General features: G+C 42.7%; 1 protein-coding gene across 2 annotated transcripts in view; it reads left to right on the top strand.

Annotated features, from left to right (window-relative positions):
• The window catches only part of HECTD4 (HECT domain E3 ubiquitin protein ligase 4), a 269,419-nt gene that overhangs the window by 207,397 nt on the left and 45,941 nt on the right, over nucleotides 1-16,081 (top strand). For both annotated transcript variants that reach the window (XM_077462034.1, XM_077462033.1), the window contains exons 58-63: nucleotides 2,869-2,999; nucleotides 6,286-6,491; nucleotides 7,343-7,522; nucleotides 10,384-11,675; nucleotides 14,108-14,315; nucleotides 14,648-14,871. In XM_077462034.1, the coding sequence (XP_077318160.1) occupies nucleotides 2,869-2,999; nucleotides 6,286-6,491; nucleotides 7,343-7,522; nucleotides 10,384-11,675; nucleotides 14,108-14,315; nucleotides 14,648-14,871 (2,241 nt within the window). The remainder of the gene's footprint in view (nucleotides 1-2,868; nucleotides 3,000-6,285; nucleotides 6,492-7,342; nucleotides 7,523-10,383; nucleotides 11,676-14,107; nucleotides 14,316-14,647; nucleotides 14,872-16,081) is intronic.

Below are 16,081 nucleotides of genomic sequence, written 5' to 3'. Positions count from 1 at the left end.
GATCACTACAGCAGTTGAATGTGAAAGGAATGTTGAAAGTCTTCTGCATATCTCCAAGGTAGGTCTCCTGTTGGTGATTTAGGAGGACCTTCTGGTGACTGACTGTGGACCGTCATGCAAAAAGCAAGCGCTTTGTACACCTTATAAAGGGCATCATTTTTAAAGAGCCAAGAGAACCAAACTGAGATCAGTGTTGTTGGAAAACATTCAAGGGGTAGTCATATGGGAGACACCTTGCGCATAAGGCCTGAGCAAGTGGCAAGCCAACAGTCCCTGGAACAAAACTGTAAGCACAGAGGCCTGAACCTTGGTGGTTCTAAAGGCCAAATCCTGGTCCAGGCCCATTTGCAGAAAGGCTAGGATTAGTCCTACGTAAAATTTCCTGGGGTTAAATTTACTTGTCTTGCATCAAGTCATGTATTCTATGTGCAGTGTTCTATTTTCCAATTAGTAGACATTCTAGTTTTAACATCATGAGAATGGGATTCCTCTCAAAACCGTGGTTTGCAGCTGTCATACCAATGTAGCCTGTGACATACGCATGGTGGAAAATCAGGTTGCCTTCTAAACCATTCAGTAATTAATCTTCTCTACAACTCAACCAGAACACTGTACTTCCATCCCCTTTGTCCATCTCCAGTACTCCCTCTATTACTTGGATATGCATATATATTTGGACACAGGCATAATTTGCATACTTTTGGCTCTGTATGCCACCAGAATAAAATTAAAACAAAACAATCCAAATGAATTTGAAATGCAGACATTCAGCTTTAATTCAAGGGGTTGAACATAAATATCAAGTACAAATTTTAGATGCTGCAGCCATTTTTATACACAGCTCCCCCCCCCCCCCCTCATTTTCAGGGGCTCAAATGTAATTGGACAAATGAATATAATCATAAATAAAATGTTTATTTTTAATATTTTGTTGAGAATCCTTTACTGGCAATGACTGCCTGAAGTCTGCAACCCAAGGACATTACCAAAGACTGGGTGTCCTCCTTTCTGATGCTTTGCCAGGCTCTAACTGCTGCGGTTTTCAGTTGTTCTTTGTTTTTGGCTTGCCTTCAGCAAGTGAAATGCATGCTCAATTGGGTTGAGATCAGATGATTGTCTCAGCCAATGCAGAATATTCCACTTATTTTGCTTCAAAAGATCCTGGGTTGCTTTTGCAGTGTATTTTGATGTATTTTGGATCATTGTCCATCTGTACAGTGAAGCGCCATCCAATCGGCTTTGCTGCATTTGGGTGAATCTGGGCTGACAATATAGCTCTAAGCATGGCAGAATTCATCCGGCTGCTTCTGTCACATCATCAGTAAACACTGATGTCCCAGTGCCACTGGAAGCCATGCTTGCCAATGCCATCACAATGCCTCCACCATGTTTTACAGATGACATTGTGTGCTTTTTCATCCGTCCGTAGAATGCTTTTTTAGATTATTTTTTTTTTTTGGCAAAGTCTAATCTGACTCTACTATTCTTTAGACTTATGAATGGTTTGCGCTTGGTGGTGAACCCTCTGTATTTGCTCTCATGAAGTCCTCTCTGGATTGTAGACTTTGACGATATGCTCACCTCCTCGAGAGTGTCCTTCACTTGCATGTTGTGAATGGGTTTTTCTTTACCATATATAGGCTCCTGCGATCATCCACCAATTTTGTCTTCCGTGGACGTCCAGGCCTTTTTATGTTGCTGAGCTCACTGGTGCGTTCTCTCCTCCGAATGTACTAAACTGTTGATTTGGCCACTCCGAATGTTGCTGCTATCTCTCTCATGGATTTGTTTTAGAAGCCTTACAATGGCCTGTTTCACTTGCATGGACAGCTCCTTTGAACACATGATGTAGGTTCACAGCAATAGATTCCAAATGCAATTTCCACACTCCAGACTTTTTACCTGCTTAATTGATGGAATAATGAAGGAGTAGCCCCCACATGGCCATTAAACCGCTTTTGATTCAATTGTCCAATTACTTTTGGTCCATCTTAAGAGCTATGATTCCTAAACCCTTCTTCCGATTTGGATGTACATACCCTCAAATTAAACCTGAGATTGTGCACTTTCAGCCCATGTCCATTATATAACTATAGCTTGACTGTTTTGGTAAATACCTGAAAAAAAACTCAAATTGCACCTGTGTCCAAATATATATGTGCCGAACTGTAGTTGGTGCTGTGCATGACTGCTTCCATTAGCATTATGGCCCCTGTAAAGGACCGACTACTTCTTGTCCAGCATTTTTTATTGGCTCAGACAGATTATTATTGAAGCTTATGGTATGGGTTCTACCCTTCCCTGTTAAAGCACACTCTTCTAGATCTGTGAGCACTTATTGGGCTTTTGTTCATCAAGCAACTGTTTGAGATTTGCTAGTCTGCCGCCTGATCCTCTGTTCACACATTCTCTAAACTTTGAGTTCCCGTTAGTACTTTGTTGCGGTTTTCCCACCCCTCAGTTGGACTGCTTTAGGACGTCCCAAAAAGTCACTGAATTCCTGTGTCCCCTTTTTTTTTTTTTTTTGTTCTTGCCATAGAATCCATTTCTTGTAGTTCATAGGGACGCAAGTCCCATTCCTCTGTGATTTTATTTATATTCTTGGTAATGTTTTGTCACAGGAGCAGGATTTATACTGGGCTGAACAGTATTTTGTTTACCAGTGTCCCAATCTAGACAGTAGTATAACCTGACCATTGCTAAATTCCTGTATCTCTCAATGAATTTCAAAAAATTATAATTTTATGGTAATTACAGAAATCCTATTTTTGTTTTCTAACTTGGCTGGAATATGTTTTCCATGAGTTTTTCTCCATTGTGGTAGTTTTCAGGTAACGGTACAGTACTCTTGCCTTGTGTTTTTTTTAGCACGCCCCAGAGCAGTTTCCATCTGAGGAATTCCCAGTCACGGAGTCCAAAGTCAGTATGGATGTGAATTTTCCTGGAGCAGCCTTTGTTGTTGTGTCATGTAAAGAAAGCCAGTCTGGCTTCCGGAAAGAGTAAGTTACTTTTGACTTTCAGATCGGTACCCTTCTGTTGATTTGACTTTTTTTTTTTTTCTGGTCTATTGAGGGACAAAAAGTTTTAAACATTCGAGTTCTGCTGCCAGATACAGGTGGACTGGGCACTGGCTACTGAAAAAATAATATAGGTCAACCCTTATACTCCTACTACCAGCACGCCTCAGTTTTTTTCTAGTGCCCTAGAATGAATGTCTTTTTCCAGCTTTGCTGTTTTCAAGCCCATCTCCTGCAAAACTTAAAGTCCTTGCTTGCAGCAGTCTGTGCTAGCACTACAAGAGGTAATTTCTTGTTTAGTTAGGGACAGTCCACTGTGTAGGGGAGCGGAGAACCAAAGTGTCCTCAAGTCCAGTGCAGGATTTTGGCCCTTGCATCTGTCGTGATGAAGTTAGAGGCATCTGACCTCTGGAGTGCAGGGGAGAAGAGGCTGCAGGGGCTGGTCTAGCAGCACATAGGAGCCTATGGGAATGAAGGCTCATGTAAGTAAAATTGCTTTACCAAGTCCCCTTAGACCTAAAGCATTTCACTGCAGATGCACTTCCACTGATGTTTCTAGCAACCATTTTCTTCAGTTTTAAATTGTACTGCCAGTGGACCTAACTGGACTGGGAATTGTGGGATATCCCTGGAAGTGACCCTCTAACACTGGTTCCCATATGGGTCCATGTGGACACTTTTTAGACTTATTTCTAGTTAACTTCAGAGCACTTTCTAGGTCCAGAGTTACTTGCATTGCCTCTGCACTTGCCCTGTTTCTGAAGACTTATTTGAGTAGACCTTTTGAGCCAGGCATTGGAAGCTCCCTTATTTCTGTTAGTAGCTAGATATAATTTCCTTATTTCCCACTGGCTTTGCTTTGGAAGGAGTTAAAGGATAAGTTTACCTTTTGAGAAAAACTAATGAATGCACATATTTTTGCAGGAAAAAAAATGTGCATTTAGATTTTTCCATCCCACAGGAGCCTGCAGAGTGTTTTTCCCATAAGCGCTTGATCAGGGGTTCTATGTCAGGGTTCTGCTGACAAGCCCTACAGCAGGTTCTCAACCTCTCTAGTGCCGTGACCCCTTGATAACGTTTCCCAAGTTGTGGGGACCCCTAACAGTAGTGTTGGTTGTCGGCACCCAAGACAAGTAATTTGTGCCCTTAACCCATGGACATTTACCGCTCCCTGAGTCCCTTCCACTTGTACAGTATTAAAACCCCTTATGGTACATTTTATGATGTACCACTCTCTCCCTTCTCCTTTCTTTGCCTTTTAATCTCTCTATCCTAATTTCTTGTTTTTTTTTCCCCCATCCCTCTCTAGCCTTCTTTGTTCTTCTTTCTCTTATTCTTTTTCTTCCTCCCCCTCTTTTCCTCTCCCTTCCATGTATTCTCTATTTTTATCCCTTCTCTTTCTCCTTGGTGGGAGGAATGGGATGAGTTGCAATGCTGGGGGGAGTTCTGATCAGCCAACTTAGGTGCTCTTGATCAAGGTCACCTGCTGATCTGAGAGCTGTAGTGGGGACTTTTTAATGGCAACTATAATCACAGGTAGTATTACTCACGGTGTCTAGTAGCAGTGATACCAATGCCGAAATCAGGAGATGGAGTCTCTTCCAGCCCCTCCCACTTCACATTCTTCACCAGTCAGCTGACCTCTAGTCTCTGTCCCCCCCCCCCCCCACCAGCCATGGCATGAACTGAATGGGTGGCTGCAAAGAGTCTGAGTAGGTGGCCGCGGGCTCCAGGAACAGCCCAGCTGGGCAGCCACAGGCTCCACCCTGCTGGGCGGCCGCAAAAAGGCTGGGAGAGCGGTGTCGGATTTAGGAACAACCAAGGATTCGGTGACCCCTGGCAAATTGTCATTCGACCCCCAGGTTGAGAAGCACTGCCCTACAGCTTTCAGCCCGTACTTCTGTATGGGCTGTCTGAACGCTACAGAGCTTGTGAATAAACTGAGCATGCTCATCAGCGCCCTCGCGGTTCATTGTGAACGGCAAGCCGTCTGCCACGGTGGCAGATGGGACTTGTAGTTCCCTCATTCACAGAGTGCTGTGAATGAATGATGCAGCTGTGCGCTGTTCCTGCATACATTCACAGTAGTGTGACCCCTGGTTTATTAGTGTGCCAATCAGACTCGATCACTGTGGGGAGTAGTGTAGGTGATGCCATGTCCGCTGCAGGAGTGCGAGCAAGGGATGGAGCTCGTCCCAGCTCCTGCAGTCACTGGATAAAGAGAGGCAAGATCCCTGGTGCTGCACATCCACGGAGTCCCATGGTGGTGATGAGAGACCCCCCTCAGCCTGAGCTCCTGCCAGGCCATGCCCCCAACACGTTTTGCTCCACCCCCCTTAATCATGGAGAGCATGACTAAGCTCCGGGGGGTGGAGAGAAAGCCGTGGGGCTGTGGTCTGGCTGAAGCCAAGGCTGAGTTTGTCTCTCATCACCACCATAAGAATCCATGGATGTGCGGCACAAGGGATCTTTCCTCTCTTTTCTATTCACAGCAGGGTGGGGAGATCAGGGGATGCGGGGAAGTGGGGGTTGAGCCGAATGCTGGTGCATGTTACACCTTAAGTATGGGTGTAATGTGTAACATTCTCCAAAAGTTGACCTTTGCATTTAGTGCTGTGGGACAGAGCTCTGACCTCATTCTGCTGGGTGGAGTGATCTTTGATCTCTCCATGCTGCCTGCATACAATGACTTTGGTCATCCTTCTGCAGCTATTAATTGCTATCAGCTGTCCAGGTTTATTGAGTAATTGGGGCCTTGCCTCTAATCCTGAGCCTGTTTGATGCTTACTGGACTGCCACTGCAAGATGTCTGATTCAAAGCACAAGGGAGACAGTCCCACCGAATTGGGTGTCCTAATGGTTTAGGGACTGTTGCAGCATGTTTACTAAAAATGGCAACATTGGTATCCTGGAATCATGTTCGCCCTCTGCTTTTAGAGTCTCTTCCCTCAGCAGAGCAGAGTCCTCTTTGGGGCAATGTGAGTGGTTGGGTCATCTGTGGTTTTTACTACAGTCATGCAGGACTTTATGACCCAGAATGCAAATTTTCTTTCTTACTCTGGTTACACAGACAGCCACCATGCCCTCTACAGTGGATTCTATATCCAATTTTATCTTCGACCCTATCTGTTTCTGAGCCATCAATCACAGAGACTTTGTCAGATTTTTGGTCACTTAATTCTTTAATGAACTTCACCTGAGGAGTTTTAGTACTGTTACTCCCCTAAGTTCTAAATCAATTTTTATTTTAATCTGTGTTTTATTCTAGCTCTTCATTGTACAAAGCTCCCTGGTCTCGAGTCTTGGTGTATGGCCTTGGTCATAAAGTGAAGAGAAATGGGCAACTGAATTTAATAGAATCGGTGTGTTTCCCCCGTGATGCCTCTCCAAGTAATACAGGCCTGACCCCACCACCAACCACCAACCAGTACCCAACTGCAATCATTCCCACCGACAAGATCCACGTCAAAATAGGTATTTATTACTCGTAAGACCTCTTATCTGGAAGATCTGTTGAAAAGCAAGGGCAATTTATTTTATGAAATACAGAGCAATGTACTGTATCCATGACTCCTAATCCTAGAGTAGCAGTCATGCTCAGTTCACCTGTGACATGTTTACCCTGTTCTGCTTTGCCCAGTAGATTGTTCTATAGCTCTGTATAGTAGAGTAAAGCAGCCCATATATTATGTGATTTTATTTCCTTCCATCATAGGTGAAAGGAAAGAAAATTGCGTGATTACCACATCAACACAGTCCGTGTTGATTGGGGGGAATCCCTCCCGCAGCTCTATTCTGTTATGGTGGTGGGGAACCTTTCTGCCTGGCAGAACACAATGGTTATTTATAATGGCTATAGCCGCCGGCAGTAGTCGTGTGTAAAAAAAAAAAATATCCAACAGGCTGGTTGTATCCAAGTTGGATTGACTTGGGTACAACCTGCCTGCCCATAGATGGGTCGAAACTGGGCCTGTCCCTGCTGAAACCTGAGAGGTACAATCCATCTATGGCCGCTTTTAGACGCCCATAATTACCAATAAAAATGTAAGCTAAATGCATAATATAACATGATAGAAAGCATATGCTCATTTTTAATGGACATTTGAAGTAGCTTCCAGAAAAATGACATATCTGTATGTTTGCATGCTACTTACTCTGCATTTCATAATGTTAAAAAAACTTGTGTGTGGCATTGTAAGGTAGGTCTTTATAGGCCGATTGCTAGCATTATATATACAGGTTTAACTCTATGCCTTTAATGTAAATCTTATTGATTGCTGTAACATGATCTACAAATAGTCTGATTTAGGAATATTTTGTTCTAGGAGTATCTCCTTCTCCGGGTGCCATACTAGATTTCCATTCATTGCCCCTGGAATTTCCACTTGCCATGGCTTTCACTGAGCAGCTGCTATTTTGGAAACTAGAGGATGGAGATGAAAGGTCTGATGATGAGCTTGATACAGTCCCATCCTCTGTTCTGCTGCAAGTGGTGGAACTTCTGGGTAAGATGTTACTTTGTTCAGCAAAAACCTTCTTTATACTGCAGTAAAAATTGTTGAAATAGTTTAAGGGAAATTTTTTTTTATTATTTTGCAATATTAGAAGCTTATTGAACGTAAACAGACTGTATAAATTCAGCCTTTACAGATAAAATGTATATATAAATGTATTATACTTTTCAGTACAAGTAACTATAAAGCCGAACACCTAACATAGTCAATATATTTTCTACTGTGGTTCAAATTGTCTTCAATACGAAATATATGAACAGCAACATTTGGCTTTTATGTCTAGCTTAAAATAACAACGCGATCCTAAATGGTATGTCTGTACTAATTGGTTTGCTACATAGATTATAAAACATGGATGTTACTAGGACCAGTACACTACATATCGGCATCATTTCAGAGGGTTTGTGTTTGTGTGTTCCCACCCAAGGTGACCATAACTTCTTAAATTTTTTTTTGGGCAATCTTGAGCTTTGTAGGTCATTTCTATAGCAGTAATGTTAATACATTTTTTTGTGTGTGTACAACCCTAATTCCAAAACAGTTGGGATGCCATGTAAAATCTACATAAGAACAGAATGCAGTGATTTTCAAATCTCATAAAATCCCATTTTATTCACAAAAGAAAATGGAAAACTTGCTTGTTGCATACCATTGACTTGACGTATTGAGGCCAAAAACAGCCAGGGAACTGGCATTTTCATGAAATGAGAGCCTCTGTGTTCCTTTCTTTTTTACTTAGTGGAGCTCCAGGCTGTCCCAAAAAAATTAAGTCAGCAGCTATAAATACTGTAGCTGCTGATTTTGAATATTAGGACACTCAACTGTCCAGGGATCTAGCGATGTCCTCACCCGAGTCAATTTTTCGGTCAGGTTGGGGTGCAGGCGCCGGCATCTCAAGTAAGGGAAACAAGCACTGGTTTCTTACTGCACATGCGAGAGTCGCACTGTGCCTTGTAAATGGTCCTGTAGTCTTCTGGAACCTGTGATCTGTACCAGAAGGCTGTAGGGGAAAAAACAGGCTGCCAAACTTCTGATTCAGATCGCCACGGCACCTCTGACCAGAATTTGGGAGCGGGTATCACCCCAAAAATAAACTGCCAAATGTGGCAGTGCCATGGGGGAGGATGCAAACAAGTGGAGTTTCCCGTTTTGGTGTAAAGTTCTGTTTTAACACCATCTTCTTAATAAATGCATTATCTGAAGGAAGTGAGATCTCGGGAAATATTTAAATGTTTCATGCTGCACTTATTCCCGAGCTCTGTGAGGTGAATAGCTGTGCGCTGATGCTGCATGTGCTTGCAGCCTGAATTGACTGTATACAGTCTGGAAAATAAGTATTTGATCCTCTACAGATTTTGTAAGTTTGCCCACTTGCAAAGAAATTAAGGGTCTATATTTTTTATCATAGGTATATTTTAAATGATGGAGATATCCAGCAAAATTCCATAAAAAACACATAAAACAAACGCTATAAATTAAGTTGCAGTTCAGTGAGTATAACTATTTGATCCCCAAGCAAAAAATGACTTGATACTTGATGGAGAAACCCTTGTTGGCAAGTGCAAAGATGAGACCTTTCTTGTAGTTGGTGACCAGGTTTGCACACATTTCAGGAGGGATTTTGGTCTACTCTTATTTACAGATCTTCTCTAAATCCTTAAGGTTCCTTGGCTGTCATTTGGCAACTCTAAGTTTTGGCTTCCTCCATACATTTTTCTATAGCATTAAGGTCTAGATACTAAGCCACTCCATGACCTTAATGTGCTCCTTTTTGAGCCAGTCCTTTGTTGCCTTAGTGGTATGTTTTGAGTCACTGTCATGCTGGAAGACCCATCCAAGACCCATCTTCAGTGTTCTGGCTGAGGAAAGAGGGTTCTCATCCAGGATTTTACAATACAAGGACCCATCCATTGGCCCTTCAATGTGGCAAAGTCGACCTGTACCCTTTAGCAGAGAAACCAGCCGGAAAGCATCATGTTTCCACCTCCATGCTTCAATGTAGGTAAGATGTTCTTGGGGTCATGGTCAGCATTTTACTTCATCACAGCAAGTTGAATTAATGCTAAAGAGATCTTTTTTTAATTAAAAATAAAGTTTATTGAGCATAAAAGTCAATACAGGATTTACATCCTGTATTGCAAAGAAATAGAACGGCTGACGTATCATACATACAGTTGGTAGTCCCAGTTATTAATGTTTATCATAAGTTCTTAGATTCATAACAGGTGTGGGTGGTAGGTGTGCCTAAGGCAAAGATCAATTTTGGTCTCATCTGACCACAGTACTTTCTCCCAATCCTTGTCTGAATGATTTAGATGTTCATTGGCATGACTGTACATGTGCCATCTTGAGGATGGAGAAAAATGCTGACTGACCCTAAGAACAACATCCCTAAAGTCCAGCACAGAGGTGGAAACATTATGCTTTGGGGCTGTTTCTCTACTAAAGGTACAGACTAACTTTGCCGCATTGAGGGTCCAAGGAATGGGGCCATGTATTGTAAAATCTAGGATTAGAATCTTCTTCCCTCAGCTAGAACACTGAAGATGGGTCATGAATGGGTCTTTCAGTATGACAATGACCCAAAAAATACTGCCGAGGCAACAGAGGAGTGGCTCAAGAAGAAGCACATTAGGGCCATGGAGTGGCCAAGTCAGTCTCCAGACCCTAATCGTATAGAAAATGTATGGGGGGAGTTGAAACTTCGAGTTGCCATGCAACACCCAAGAAACCTTAAGGTTAGAAACCTTAGCCTAGTCTTCTTATGACTTTCTGCATTTTCATACTCTCCTTTCATTTTTTTTTTTTTTTTTTTTATCCTTTTCTAAAGATTTGTTGTTTGTCTGTTTTAGCAAATTTACTGTGGACAACAGATCTGGCTGCTGTTATAAAGGAGCTGCTTTTCCATCTGCTGGCTGAACTGCTGCGTAAAGTTCATCACCTTGAGCAGAAAAAGAACCCAACTGGTCTGTCATCTTCCATAGCTCTGCAACTGAATCCATGTCTAGCAATGCTTATGGCTCTACAGACAGAGCTGCGCAAGTTGTATGATGAGGAGACTCAGAACTGGAATTCAGGCAATGCCTGTGGTGGCTCTGTGCCTGGAATTGCTGAACAAGGCAGGTTCTCCACTTATTTCCATGCCCTCATGGAGATATGTCTTGCTGTGGCAGAAGTTACTCTTCCTATTAATATGAGCTCTGCAGTGAGTGTGGTATCCTCGACTAATGCCACAAATCTTAGTGACTCCTCCTCCTCTTCATCATCATCTCCTGGCCAGACTCCACAAAGCCCAAGCTTACTCTCAAAGAGGAAGAAAGTCAAGATCAAGCGTGACAAGGCATCCGCAGCCAAGCGCACTACTTCACGGGGAGCAGAGAATGATCCGGCCTTGCTCAGTATGGGAGGAAGCAAGCCAGAGGACATGTTATGGTTCCACAGAGCACTAACTTTGCTAATGATTCTCAGGCATCTTACAAGTAAAGATCCACAAGGGTTGGGTGTCACCAATGATGCCATAGCAGATGCCAGTCAGGCACTGGTGGGTCCCACTGCCCATAGCCGTTTGCTTGTTATTTCAGGGATCCCCACTCACCTTGAGGAGTCTGTTGTTAGAGGAGCTATTCGGAAAGCATGCAATGCTCATGGGGGAGTTTTTAAGGATGAAATTTACATTCCCCTTCAAGATGTAGAAATTCCAAAACCAAAAGGCAAAACTGAAGGAGCTGAATGCAAAACGGAGGTAGAGAAAACCAGAATGCCAAATCCTGATAACATGGACATTAGCAGTTCCAGCAGTGTGACCCCTGCGGTTAGTGTCAGTGCCTCTGCTTCCACGAGCCAGGCGTCATTGTGCAGCTCACAGGGTGTTTCTCAGACCACCAGTGAGACATCTGTGGAACAGTTTCCTCCAGAACTTGCGGTGCCACAAGGACTTTTGGAGCCACATGCAATATCCAGCCAAGAGAGTTTAGATATTTCCATATGCAGTACAGGGAGCATGGGCAGTTTGGGCAGCCTTGTGGAGCAACTTGACAATGTAGAAATATCCTCTTTGCCAGATGTAGGATCCATATTTACAGTCAGTGCACTGGACAACCATACAACCATGTCCCGGCCAATCAAGGGATTTGCAGTTGTGGAGGTAAATTCTTCACATTCTTCTATTTTTTTTTTTTGTCATGCATGCATTTTATAACTTTCGTGAAAGTGGCGAAAATGGGTTTAGTAAAAACAAAAGCACAACTTGGTTTTCTCAGATTGGGTGACACCATGCTAACTGTATAATGCATCATCATTGTTTAAAATTGACCAATTTACCGTTGCATGTTTTGTTACTGTTTCATGCTTAAATTGGCAGGCCATGTGATCAGTGGTATCATTTGTCTGGACTCTCCGACAGCTTGACAGAGACTACCTGGCTGCCCTAAAGATTTTTTATTTTTTTTTATCCCCAATGCTCATTATTTAAAGTGGTTCTAAAAGCAGAATGTTTTATACCTTGATGTATTCTATCCATTAAAGACCTTCAGCTGGAGCCATTGGCTGTCAATCACAGCCAGTGAGTCAATGAGGAGAGAGCGGGGGCTTGGCCAAGCTGCACTCTGTGTGAATGGACAATGTCCATTCACAGGAGCGTGGCTCAGGAGTGCTCAAGAGGCTTGCTATTGGGGGCACTCGGCAGGGGGGAGGAGTCACCAGAACACCAGAAGGGAAGGATCAGGGCTGATCTGTGCAAACTCATTGCACAGAAGCAGGTAACTATAACATGTTTGTAATTTTTAGAGAAAAAATGACAACCTTCAGAATCACTTTAATCAGTCTTTACACATTACAGAATACGCCTTGAACATGTGGCACACCATTAGATCTTACATGGATCAGTAAATTAGACCTTACAATAGGCTTTCTTGTTAAATGTCTGCTTTTGAACAGTGTGAGGGAAAAGTTAGAACCAATGCTTTGTGTATTCCCAGTGTTGCGATTTTAGCATCTTTTTCTGTCTCCGTAGCAACCTGTTAGAGAGGTACAGTCGTTGCCAAACGTTTTGAGAATGACACAAATATTAATTTTCACAAAGTCTACTGTCTCAGTTTTTATGATTTCCATTTGCATATACTTCAGAATGTTATGAAGACTGATCAGATGAATTGCAAAGTCCCTCTTTCCCATGACAATGAACTTAATCCCCAAAAAAAAATTTCCACTGCCTTTGTGAAGAAGGCTACAGGGCGCCCAAGAAAGTCCAGCAAGTGCCAGGACCGTCTCCTACATTTGATTTAGCTGCGGTGTCGGGACACGGCCAGTGCAGAGCTTTCTCAGGAATGGCAGCAGGCAGGTGTGAGTGCATCTGCACACACAGTGCGGCGAAGACGTTTGGAGGGTGCCCTGGTGTCAAGAAGGGCAGCAAAGAAGCCACTTCTCTCCTTGAAAAAACATCAGGGACAAACTGATATTCTGCAAAAGGTACAGGAATTGGTCTGCTGATGACTGGGATAAAATAATTTTCTCTGAAGAATCCCTTTTCCGATTGTTTGGGGCATCTGGAAAAAACCTTGACTGGAGAAGAAAAAGGTGAGCGCTACCATCAATCATGTGTCATGCCAACAGTAAAGCATCCTGAACCCATTCATGTGTGGGTTTGCTTCTCAGCCAAGGTAGTGGGCTCACTCAGAATTTTGCCTAAGAACACAGCCATGAATAAAGCATGTTACAAAAACATCTTCCGAGAGCAACTTCTCCCAACCATCCAAGAACAATTTGGTGAGGAGCAAAGCCTTTTTGCGGCATGCTGGAGCACCTTGCCATAAGGCAAAAGTGGTAACCAAGTGGTTTGGGGACCAAAGCATCGCCATTTTGAGTCCATGGCCAGGAAACTCCCCAGACTTAAATCCCACTGAGAATTTGTGGTCAATCCTCAAGTGGCGGGTGAACAAAACAAACCCCACAAATTCTGACAAACCCCAAGCATTGATTATGCAAGAATGGGCTGCCATCAGTCAGGATGTGGCCCAGAAGTTGATTGACAGCATGCCAGGGTTGCAGAGGTCTTGAAAAAGAAGGGTCAACACTGCAAATATTGACTTCACATAATTGTCAATAAAAGCCTTTGACACTTATTAAATGCTTGTAATTATACTTCAGTATATCATTGAAACGCCTAAAAAAAAAATCTAAAAACACTGAAGCAGCAGACTTTGTGAAAACTTTATATTTGTATCATTCTCAAAACTTTTGGCAACGCCTGTATTTGAGTGGAGCGGGTAAAGACTAGAACTGCTGTTGCGTTTTTATTGCTTTACTGGGCTTTAGTGATTATTTTTATATGTCATTATCAGTGAAGTATGTACATCACTGTGAGATGATTCGAAGTATGAACTTGCACAACTGTAAAGGATTCCAGGAATGCTTTGTTGCATTGAACTTTATTCATGTATTTGATATGTATCCAACAAGCACATCAGAAATAGTAGTCGGGGCCATTAGTAACACAGCCAAATGCAAAGCTGCCTTGCATATGTTTGCCATTAGTCTCTTACTTTAGCTAAACGTTTTCATTCTTTATTTCTGTTGTAGGTGCGTTCCAGAGCCAAGATTGAGAAAATCCGAGCAAGTTTATTTAATAGCAGTGATCTGATTGGTTTGTCAAGTCTGGATGGTGAAGATGAGCTTATGGAAATGTCTACAGAGGAAATACTGACAGTCTCCACAGTAAACCAGAGTTTGTTTGATACCCAGGGAATTCCAGGATTAGGAGATTACTTTACTGATAAAACCATGAAAGGTGATATAGCACAGTGTTTTAACAAGTTATGAAAGTTTATAGGAATTTGTGGATTACGAGTGCTGTCGGAATCAATACTCAACCAGTAGAGCCACTGTTGTGTTTATGTCTTGTAGAGCCAGCCAAGTGTTGGCTTGCTTTGCGTTCACCTCTGTTCAGTTGCTTTGTTGATCTTTTATCCCAGTGTACATCCCAAGAAGTTTTGGGGAATTATGGATGTACAGTTACAGAATACATCTTTGGGTTGTGCTCCAAATTGTTGTTGAAGTAAAAAAAAAAAAAAAAAAAAAAAAACATAAAGCCACATAGCTGTTTGCTTTATCATTTCATAGGTGACAAGTTGGTCCCAGAAGCTCGAGATGTTCTAATAGAAATATTCAAAAGCTGTATTCATGCTGAACAAATGCTCAGCCTGACTCCTGTCAAGTTCATCAAGGTATCTGATATTTATTTGAGCAAAGAACAGATGAATTCTCAGACACCAGGAAATCTTCTGCATACGTTCTTCACCAATGTCCGCCCCCCAAAGAAACTCCTGGAAGATCAGCTTACACAGGTAAGTTTCCGGCTCCAAAATTGTGCCTTTCCTATTTATGTATACATGGCCTGGTTTCAGTTTTGAACTTGATGTATTATTGCCCAATTAAAATGCGATCTGTTATTTACTAAACTAGACATCATGGAGGTGACATTTAGGGTGTATTTATTTAAAAAAAAAAAAAAAACATTTCTTTATCGTACCTCACGGGACACAGAGCTATAGTATTAATTATATTAGTTATAGCCACCTTCAGGTGCTGGACACTGGCATACCCAATACAGAAAGTTCACTCCCTATATAACCCCTCCTACCAGGAGTACCTCAGTTTTTTCACCAGTGTCTAAGGTGTTGGTCACGAGTGAAGATGTGCTCTGAGGAGCTCTGCTGGAGGGATCCTTGCTGGATTTAAATAGTCTCCACAAACCAGATCCATCCAAATTGCCACTGAAGCCAAACGTATGGTTCCTGGGCCTCGTATACGAAGAATAAGGTTTTGTCTGTTAAGCCTCTCTTTGTAGGGCTGGCCCCAGGGATCCAGGGCTTGGTTATGCTTGCATTACTTAAAGTTTTTCCTGGCGGAACCCTGATAAGAAGGGACCCGGTCCTTGAATGTTTGCTAACGCAGCCCGCCGTGATGGGTCAAGTTTAAATCTGTCTTTTACAGCAGTATCCTGCAGCGAGGATAAGGTAAGGGAAGAAGCCTAGGAACTGAAAAAGTCCATCTAAAAGACACCACAAAGACTTCAAAAAAGGTACCAAAGATTCCACCCTCAGGCACTAAAAACTCTAGTCGTGCCTCCACACTGTCATCCTCTCCTGAAATACCAGTTGCGGCAAGCCAGGGTGAGTTATTGGAACAAAGTGATGCAGCTGCTTCTCACATCTCAGCCCCTGTATGTGTAACAAGATGCTTTTTACTCAGCCCTGGTGGGCCTAGAGGGAAGATTAGCGGCCTTAATCGCATCCTCCATCCAAAGGGATAGGAAGTGTGTTAGATCCCCCTCCCCCACCATAGACCCTTTACCAAGGGAACAGTGGGTACAGGATGAGGTGTTACCCTCAGACAATCAGGGTGAAAGACAAACCGATCTACACCTCACTTTACAATCTAAACATAGACGCACCAGATTGAACAGTGATGGAGGAGTTGAATGCCTGACAACTAGTGTGCAGGAGGAGTTGGACTCGCCAATTACTTTAGAAGAGGTACAGAGAGGAATAAGAT

The sequence above is a fragment of the Lithobates pipiens genome, unplaced genomic scaffold, assembly GCF_037356315.1.
Source record: "Lithobates pipiens isolate NorthernLeopardFrog02 unplaced genomic scaffold, aLitPip1_a1.2 Scaffold_3, whole genome shotgun sequence".
Classification (NCBI taxonomy): Eukaryota; Metazoa; Chordata; class Amphibia; order Anura; family Ranidae; genus Lithobates; species Lithobates pipiens.
The sequence above is the reverse complement of the archived record's forward strand: the minus strand, read 5'-3'. Positions and strand labels throughout refer to the sequence as shown.